Genomic DNA, 10,334 nt, shown 5'->3' with positions numbered 1-10,334 from the left:
CTTTGGCACTGACAGGAGGGCAAAGCAACAAAAGAGGTGGCCGGGTTCCCCCACATCACCCCACTGCCATGCACCGAGGCTACACTGCCAGCAGCGTATGGCTGCAGGGAACAGCACTGGGAATAAATAAATGGATAAATTCCTAGAAATAGATAACTTTCCTAGACTGAATCATGAAGAATTAGGAAACTTTCAACAAACCAGTCAACAGTGAGAAAATTGAAACAATTATCAAAAACTTCCCCCAAAATAACAGTCCAGGACCAGGTGGCTTTGTTTTGAATTCTACCAAACATTCAAAGATTTGATACCTATCCTTCTCAAATGCTTCCAAAAAATTGAAGAGACAATACTTCCTAACACATTTTATGAGGCCAACATAATCCTGATATCAAAACTTGGCAAGGATAACACAAAAATGGAAAACTACAAACCAACATCTCTGATGAATACAGATGCAAAAATCCTAAACAAAATACTAGCAAATTGAATACAACAATACATAAAAATAACAAAACATCATGATCAAGTAGGGCTCATTCCAGGGCACAAGGATGGTTCAACATATGCAAATAAATCAATGTAATACATCACACTAACAAAGCAAAGGATAAAAATCACATGATCTTATCAATAGATGCAGGAAAAGCATTTGATAAGATACAGCATGGATTTATGACTAAAACACTCAATAAAATCAGTATGGAAAGAAAGTACCTCAACATAATAAAGAACATATATAACAAACCCTCTGCTAATATATTCAATGGTGAAAAAATGAAAGCTTTTCCTCTAAAATCAGAAACAAGACAAGGATATCCACTCTCAATACTCTTATTTAACATAGTGCTGGAAGTCTAGCCAGAGCAATCAGGAAAGAGAAATAAAAAGCATCCAAGTTGGGAATGAAGACTTTAAAGTGTTACTTTTTGCAGATGACATGATTTCATATGTAGAAAACCCTAAAGACTCCATCAAAAAAACTATTACAGCCCTACCTGCAGACTGAAGGGTCCCAGGTTCAATTTCGGTCAAGGGCACATGCCTGGGTTGTAGGCTTAATCCCCAGTAGGGGGCGTCCAGGAGGCAGCCGATCAATGATTCTCATCATTGATGTTTTTATCTCTCTCTCCCTCTCCCTTCCTCTCTGAAATCAATAAAAATGTATTTTTTTAAAAAAAGAACAACTTCAAAACAAATAAAAACAAACTATTACAGCCCAGACAGCATGGCACAGTGGTTGAGCGTCAACCTATGAACCAAGGAGTCAAGGTTCGACTCCTAGTCAGGGTACATGCCCAAGTTGCAGGCTCCATTCCCAGTGTGGGGTGTGCAGGAGGCAGCCAATCAATGATTCTCTCTCATCATTGCTGATTCTATCTCTCTCTCCCTTTCCCTTCCTCTCTGAAATCAATAAAAGTATTTAAAAAACTATTACAAACAATGAGCAAATATAGTAACGTTATAGGACACAAAATCAATGTACAAAAATCCACTGCATTCCTATATACTAACAACGAAATTTCAGAAAAAGAAATGAGAAAAGATTCCTTTTGCAATTGCGACAGAATGAATAAAATACCTAGGAATAAATTTAACAAAGGATGTGAAGGAACTATATATTTAAAATCACAATGCATTATTAAAGGAGATGGAAAAAGACACGATAAAATGAAATGATATTTCATGTTCATGGATTGGGAGAATCAACAGTTAAAATGAACATATTACCCAAAGCAATATATAGATTTAATGTAATCCCCATCAAAATTCCAATGTCATTTTTTAAAGAAATAAAACAAAAAATAATCAGATTTGTATGGAACTAAAAAAGACCTGGAATAGCGAAAGCAGTCCTGAGATAAAAGAACGAACCTGGCCCTAGCTGGTTTGGCTCAGTGGATAGAGGGTTGGCCTGTGGACTGAAGGGTTTGATTATGGTCAAGGGCACATGCACGGGTTGTGGGGGCTCGATCCCCAGTAGGGGGCATGCAGGAGGCAGCCAATCAATGAGTCTTTCTCATTATTGATGTTTTTATCTCTCCCTTCCTATCTGAAATAAATAAAAATATAGCAAAAAAACAAAACAAAACACACACACACACGCACACACACACACACACACACACAAGAGAACGAACCTGGAGGTATCACACTACCTGACTTCAAATTATACTTTGCAGCATAGATAATCAAAACAGCATGATACTGGCAGAAAAACAGTAACACAGACCAATGGAACAATTAAGAGCCCATAAATAAAACCATACATATATGGGCAAATAATTGTTTACATAGGAGCCAAAAATACACAATGAAAAGAAAGTCTCTTCAATAAATGGTGCTGGGAAAATTCAAAAGCCACATGCAAAAGAAAGAAACTAGACTACAGCTTGTCCCCATGTACAAAAATAATTCAAAATGGATCAAAGGCCTAAATATAAGATCTGAAACAATAAATTACACAGAAGAAAACATAGGTTCTAAACTCATGGACCTTGGTCTTGGAAAAGATTTTATGAGTTTGACCACCAAAGGCAAGGGAAGTAAAGGCAAAAATAAATGAATGGGACTATATAAAACTAAAAAGCTTCTGCACAGCAAAAGAAATGAAGAGGAAACCAACTGAATGGGAGATAGTATTTGCAAACAGCAGCTCCGACAAGGGGTTAATATCCAAAATATACACAGAACTCATACAACTTAACACCAAACAAACAAACAAACAAACAACACAATAAAAAAAAAATGAGCCCAGCCCTAGCCGGCTTGGCTCAGTGGATAAAGCATTGGCCTGTAGACTGAAGGGTCATGGGTATGATTCCGGTCAAGGGCATATGCCTGGGTTGCGGGCTTGATCCCCAGTAGGGGGCATGCAGGAGGCAGCTGATCAATGATTCTCTCTTATCATTGATGTTTCTCTCTCTTCCTCTCTGAAATCAATAAAAATATATTTTTAAAATGAGCCCAGCAACAAAAACAAAAAAAAAAGAAAAACAAACAAGCAAAAAAATGAGCCCAGCAGTGGTTGAGCATAGACCTATGAAACAAGAGATCCTCAGTTTGATGCAGCAGGCTCAATCCTTGGTGGGGTGTGCAGGAGGCAGCCAAACGATGTCTCTCTCTCATCCATGTTTCTATCTCTCTCCCTTCCTCTCTCTCTAAAATTAATAAAAACATTTAAAAATAAAAATAAAAATAAATGGGCAGAGGACCTAAACCAGTGATGGCAAACCTATGACACGCGTGTCAGTGGTGACACGCGAACTCATTTTTTTTGGTTTATTTTTCTTTGTTAAATGGCATTTAAATATATAAAATAAATATCAAAAATATAAATCTTTGTTTTACTATGGTTGCAAATATCAAAAAAAATTTCTATATGTGACATGGCACCAGAGTTAAATTAGGGTTTTTAAAAATGCTGACACGCCGAGCTCAAAAGGTTCGCCATCACTGTCCTAAACAGACCCTTTTCCCAAGAAGATATACGAAGGCCAACAGATATATGAAAAGGTGCTCAACATCACTAGCTATTAGGGAAATGCAAGTCAAAACTATGAGATACCACCCTACACCTGTTAAAATGGCTATTTATCAACAAGACAAATAATAAGTGTTGGAGAGGTTGTGGAGAAAAGGAACTGTCATTCACTGCTGGTGAGAATCTAAACTGGTACAGCCACTACGGAAAACAGTATGGAGGTTCGTCAAAAAATTAATAGATACCATATGACCCAGCAATCCCTCTTCTGGGTATCTACCCAAAAAAGTTGAAAACATTTATTTGCATAGATACATGCACCCCTCTGTTCACTGCAGCACTATTCACAGTGGCCAAGACATGGAAACAACCAAAGTGTCCTTTGATAAATGATTGGATAAATAAGATGTGGTACATATATAATATGGAATACTACTCAGCCATAAGAAAGGATGAACTACTGCCATTTGCCACATGGATTGAGATTATGCTAAGCGAAATAAGTCAGACACAAAAAGAGCTAAGAACCATATGATCTCACTCATATGTAGGATATAAAACAGTACCATGGCTACCAGTACTGTGGTTACGAGGGAAGGGGGTGAGGGGTAATAAAAAGTAAAGCAAGCCACATATATGGTTATGGAAGATGATCTGACTTTGGGTGGTGGGTACACAATGCAATATGCAGATTATGCATCATAGAAATCTACACTTTGAAACCCAGTCACCCCAATAAATTTAATAAAAAATTTAAATATTGTAATAATTTACAATTCTATTTATTTATGCACCAAGACTTTGAAATCTGGTTTCAACTTTATACTTACAGCCCATCTCAATTCAGACTAGCTCCATTTCAAATGCTTGATGGCCACGTTAGTTAGTGGCTACCATTTGCTACCATAGAAAAAGGTCTTGTATTATAATTTAAATAGACCCCAACCAAACAGAGGAAACAGGTCAGTTGGAGTCAGCTTTCTATTCTTTTCCGAACAACCCTAAGAAATTAGGCCTACTTTGATCATCAACTTAAGCTCAGTAACTTCTCTTACATTCAGGGTTGGCAGGATAGCTGCTTAAATACAGCCTAACAAGAGTTTTATTTTTAGGAAAGTCTAAAGTCCTTCAGTACAGATTTTGGATAATGTAAATCATTTTATATGCACGGGCCCCTATTACCTCAGTTACAGAAAGTACAGTTAGTATTTTGTCATATCAATGCCCATCCATTTGAGAAACTTATCTGTTTCTAGAAGAATATTTCACCCCATCACAGTCATAAAAAATGACCTGAGTCTGAATATAGGTATCTATTTGCCTTTGGATCTGTAACGTTCTCTGCTCTCAATCTTCAGGTGAAGTTCCTGAAACCTACTTGTTTTCCAAGACTTTTAAAGGAGACTGACACACCCCTCGACTAGATGTTCACAGAGAAAATCCTAAAAGAACCAAGGGTGGAATAGCAGAACAACTCCCTGAAACAGAGTTGAAGGTACAGCCTCCAAAAGCTTTGAGGCCTTTGCATTCCCCAGGCAGATATGCTGAATAAGAGGTATTTTTGCTCAAGGAATAGGGGTCTTTTGAGCCAGGGGCTGTTACTGAAATTAAAATTCCATCCTGATCACCTCACACACTTGACCAGAGACTACAGAGGTTTGAAAAATCCCTTTTATTTTGTCACACATGCAATATGAAGAAATCATGTGGCTTTGCTTTTTTTCTAAACAACAAAATCACTGTTTAAAGAAGCAGTGGTCTGTATTGCTTATGACATGCTAAGCACTATGCCAAGTATGTGCAGAGGAAGCACCTAGGAAATCCTGTGAGGATGCACAGTCATATTCTATAGTCCAGATATGAGGACTGAGATTCTGCATTTCTGAGAAGCTTCCAGATGATACGGGTGCTGCTGGTCCTTGAACCTCAGGTTGAGTAGCAAGGCTTTTGGTGGATGTACTAATGCAATCTTCTCTACTGTATCAGGAAATCTTTGCTATTATTACCCCTACTTTAAAGATGAAGAAACTGAAGCACAAGCTCACAACCACTGGGAAGTGGAAGAGCCCAATCCTGGATCTAAGTAAGGACTCTACTGTGTAACCTCCTCACTTTGCAAGTTCAAATGCAACAAAATAGAACAAATATTTCATTTTACCATTAAACCTAAAACACAAACGAAACTATTTAAGACGATGTTCATGACAAGGTTTTACTATTCGTAATTAAAATTTTTATTAAACATTTTAGAATTTATATAATTTCATTCCACACAGTTACCCCCACCCTCCAATATTCAATTTCAAAAGGTTGCTAGAAGCATACGGTCAAATGTTCATAATTTTTGCTACCCTTTTCAAATAACTGGAGAATGGACCATGTACCCAGAGTGTGTGTGTATGTGTATGTGTGGGGGAGGGATAGTCAATGTGAAGAAGGGTTGGTGGAGGATGCAAATTAGAATATGACAAGTCAGAATTCTAAATCCTTGCTACTAAGTATTTATTTGAAGTATAGGCTGGTAGCCTGGGAAACAACATTCGCAGCGCTTGGGAACTGGTTGGAAACACAGAACCTTAGGCCCCGCCCCATACCGGATGAATCAGAATGTGCATTTTAACCGGAACCCCAGATGACCGTGTGTACTTTGAAGTTTTAGACGTAAAACACAACTTGATTTAGATTCACTCCCCTACCAGAGTCTCTAGAGCAGCGGTTCTCAACCAGCGGTGGAACGACCCTTTCACAGGGGTCGCCTAAGACCATCGGAAAACACATATATAATTACATATTGTTTTTGTGATTAATCACTATGCTTTAATTATGTTTAATTTGTAACAATGAAATTGGGGGTCACCACAACATGAGGAACTGTATTAAAGGGTCGCGGCATTAGGAAGGTTGAGAACCACTGCTCTAGAGGGTCGTGGCCTCAAAGACAATGGGGGGTAACAATACCTTTCCTATGCGGACATTTCATTTTTAACCCTGGGGCACTGCCGCTGATTAAGGCATGCCCCGGCCCTCCCAGGACCACTACCATCGCCTCCAGGGCTGGACCCAAAGGCTGCGGGGCACCGCCCCGCAATGCGACTGCGGCTGCTGCGCAGATCACCACACCCCTCCCGCGCGCGGCCCGCCAAAATGTACTCCACGGGCCCCGGCACCACGCGGAAGGCCGCACGTGGACACCCGCCGCACGGCTTCCAGACCGGGAAACGCGAGGTAGAAGAGAAAAAGCCTCGGGCCATGCGCCCCAGTGCTTGGGCAGTGGATCGGAGGCCCTCACCTTCAGCACCAAATCGGTCAGGTAGACGGCAGTCCAGCCGCCCACCACCACCACCACCAGCGACACCGGAATCATGGCAGCGACGGAGGCAGCGGAGGATAGGCGAGCCCCGGCGTCCTCCTCCCTGCGACCGTGCAATGAACCGGACGCGCGATGCCTACAACCACGCCATCTGCACAGGAACAAGCCGGCCACCGGCTCCTTTCTCGCGATGGCGCCGTTTCCCACCGGCCTTTTCCGGTAAAACACGGACCGACGCATGCGCGCCGGAAAAGGGAGGCGGGGGCTTATTTTCGTGGGACACTGGCGTGCTGACGTCCCGGCATCTGTTCAGCGGCGGCTGCCCGCCCTCTAGTGATTTCTTAGGCTTTGTCCCTCCCTGCTGTCTGCTCATGCTCTCTGGTTCCAGTTTAGGGTTTCCTGTTGCTTTTTAGTTTGGGGTTACCTGAAGTAATAATCGTCCCCACCTCCCAGACCTTGTTATAGGTATCCAGATTTAAGTTAGTACTTTTATTTGTTCTTTTTATTGAAGTGTCATTTACATTTAGTGAAATAATACAGAAGTTAACTGTCCATTTCATTGTTTTAATAAGTTTTATTTGTGTAGCCTAATAAAAATAAAGAACATCTACATCTCAGGAATTTCCTTCCTGGTCAATCCCCTCCTCCCTTCTTTAAGTAAATAGAATCATACAATAGGCACTCTTGTGTCTGGTTTATTTTGCTCAAAATACAGGATGGGGCAAAAGTAGGTTTACAGTTGTTTGTATGAAAAAATAAAACAATTGCCCTAGCTGGTTTGGCTCAGTGGATAGTGTCAGCCTGTGGACTGAAGGGTCCCGGGTTCAATTCCCGGTCAGGGCACATGCCTGGGTTGTGGGCTCAATACCCAGTGTGGGGCATGCAGGAGGCAGCCAATCAGTGATTTTCTCTCATCACTGATGTTTCTATCTCTCTCTCCCTCTCCCTTCCACTCTGAAATCAATAAAAATATATTTTAAAAATAAGTAAAGTAATTAATAAATAGCAATACAAGAATAAACCATGTTTCACATATTCGCAACTGCAAGCCTACTTTTGTCAAACCCTGTATTTGAGAGCTGTAGCAGAGGAGAATTTGAGACCCCACAATATGCCTTTTTGGCATATTATTTTAAACTGGTTATTAAAAACAGACTTAAGAAAAGCTCTGAAAACCAACTAGAAGTTACCCGTTTGGAAGAGATATTTACATTTATAAAGGAATCTTTATTTGCAAAGGTGTGGCCCTCTCTGTACCAGGAAGAGTAGGAGGAACACTTTATCAATGGAAAAGGCAAACACCTTAATCCTGCATAACACCTTATCCTTGTTTACTGTGCTTTTCTTGGTCACCTTCCATACTGGCCTCCTCCCAAACCCCAATATCCTTTGTCTTCAGCTGGAGATAATACTAAAGGTGGTGGCTTTAGCCATTTTGGAGATCTACTCAGTTTTCCTGAGTTTACAGGTTATTAAACTTTTTAAAAATCCTCACCCAAGAATATGTTTTTATTGATTTTTAGAGAGAGAGGGAGGGAGAGAGAGAGAAACTTCAGTGTGAGAAAGAGACATTGATTGGTTTTCTCCCATACATACCCTGACTGGGGATCGAACCCAAAACCTAGGTATCTGCCTTGCCAGGGAATGGAATCCAACACCTTTGGGTGCATGGGATGATGCTCCAACCAGGGCAGGTTTTTTGTTGTTGTTATTGTTGCTGTTGTTGTTTTAAATCCCACAGGAACTGTTGTTAAGCCCTGTCACTATAGGTCCTAAATTTGGCATTAGAAAAAAAAATCTCATCCCACTATTTCATATTTATTCCTATTACTGTCCATTTAAAATTTCTTTTTAAAGTTATGTAGCTTAGAGCAATTGAATTAGAATCTCAGCATGGGACCCAAGCATTAGTATTTTTTTAAGCTCCTTAGGTCATTCCACTGTGCAGCCAAGACAGAACCACTGAACTAGATGATCTCTAATGGGAAGGAAAACTAATATTTATGGAGTGTTTTCCTGCATTCTCTTAATGTTCAAGCCTTTAGAAGTTATTTGTTCTACCTTTTCTGGAAAAGCATCATCAATAAAAATACTAATACCTGCCCTGGCCAGATTGCTCAGTTGATTGGAGCATTGACCATATAGCAAAAGGTTGCAGGTTTTATGCCCAGAGGGCTCACTCTCTCTCTCTCTCAAAAAAAAAACAAAACAGAGTTCATCTCCGCGCCGGTGGGATCCGCCGCCATCCGTACCCCAGGGCCTCCACCATGGCTCTGCGCTACCCCATGGCCGTGGGCCTCAACAAGGGCCACAAGGTGACCAAGAACGTGAGCAAGCCGAGGCACCGCCGCCGCGGCGGGCGCCTCACCAAGCACACCAAGTTCGTTCGGGACATGATCCGAGAGGTGTGTGGCTTTGCCCCCTATGAGCGGCGCGCCATGGAGCTGCTCAAGGTCTCTAAGGACAAGAGGGCCCTGAAATTCATCAAGAAAAGGGTGGGGACGCACATTCGCGCCAAGGTGGGGACACACATTCGCGCCAAGAGGAAGAGAGAGGAGCTGAGCAATGTCCTTGCAGCCATGAGGAAGGCAGCAGCCAAGAAGGACTGAGCCCCAGCCCCTCCCTGTCTGTAATAAAACCTGTTCAGAAAAAAAAAACACAAAAAAACACAAAAAAACTAATACTTATACCCAAATATCAAGGACATAATACTGTCTTAAGAACAAGTATCCCAAATAGAAATGCACCTCCAAAGCATCCTCTACAGGAAAAATAAAGTGTAATACTAGACCTATATTACAGATATTGCTACTAGTTTGCCTCACTGTCCATACTTTTCCTAAAATTTTAATAATTTAGCATCTTAACTTTCTATCTTGAGAGACCTTATGATTCAGCTCCTTGTATACATGTGTGTATATGTGTTACTATAAAATGTTTTAAATTATTTTAGACATAGCTGGGTGTAAATTATAAGAGTTTATAATCGAGCATCCTATGGCTTCACAGTTTTCCAGATACAGGTGTCCCAAAAGTCTTATTGCAGTTTTAGGTTTTGATAATTTCAGAAGTATAAATGAAACATACTTACAAAAAAAGCATCACCTGAATGTTTACTTCAATTGCTTCTACACTTACTCATTTTGTGAAGTTTGAATAATTTTAAATTTCAGAATTTTTACCTCCCCTAATAGAGGATGGCAAATATTAACTGAAAAAAAGTAATTGAAATATGTTTACTGTTCAAAAAATGTTAAGATCAAATAAGCATGAAGGAAATTGGAATAATTTTACTTTCAAATGATGTTTTGTGTAAGTTTGTAGAATTTGTACTTCTGACGTTATTAAAACCTAAAACTGCATTAAGACTACTGGTGCACAATTGTATTTGAGCTGACCTTTGCTCTTATATAACTCCCTGGGAGAAGAATATTAACTTAAGAATGGAAATGTCTTCCCTTTTGTTAGCCTGAAGCCTTGTCTGGACCACTTGCTGGGACAAGTACCAGCTGCTGTGTAGCTATCTGATTACCCAAGATA

General features: G+C 40.4%; 2 protein-coding genes across 2 annotated transcripts in view; one reads left to right on the top strand and one right to left on the bottom strand.

Moving 5' to 3' along the window:
• Nucleotides 1–7,109, bottom strand: part of MBTPS2 (membrane-bound transcription factor peptidase, site 2) — a 55,097-nt gene extending 47,988 nt beyond the window's left edge. The window contains exon 1 of the mRNA XM_005870973.2: nt 6,774–7,109. Coding sequence (XP_005871035.2) covers nt 6,774–7,034 — 261 coding nt within the window. The 5' untranslated portion in view covers nt 7,035–7,109. The remainder of the gene's footprint in view (nt 1–6,773) is intronic.
• Nucleotides 7,110–9,036: 1,927 nt separating this feature from the next.
• On the top strand, nt 9,037–9,451 carry LOC102250842 (60S ribosomal protein L36). Its single transcript, XM_005870972.2, has one exon. It carries the CDS (start codon nt 9,062–9,064, stop codon nt 9,401–9,403), a length of 342 nt encoding a protein of 113 aa, XP_005871034.1. The 5' UTR covers nt 9,037–9,061; the 3' UTR covers nt 9,404–9,451.
• Nucleotides 9,452–10,334: the final 883 nt, after the last annotated feature.

Source organism: Myotis brandtii, unplaced genomic scaffold (assembly GCF_000412655.1).
Source record: "Myotis brandtii unplaced genomic scaffold, ASM41265v1 scaffold326, whole genome shotgun sequence".
NCBI lineage: Eukaryota > Metazoa > Chordata > Mammalia > Chiroptera > Vespertilionidae > Myotis > Myotis brandtii.
This window is presented reverse-complemented; position numbering and strand designations above follow the sequence as displayed.

Coding starts and splice junctions, on each gene's coding strand:
- LOC102250842 (XM_005870972.2), top strand. CDS start 9,062: ATGGCTCTGCGCTACCCCATGGCCGTGGGCCTCAACAAGGGCCACAAG.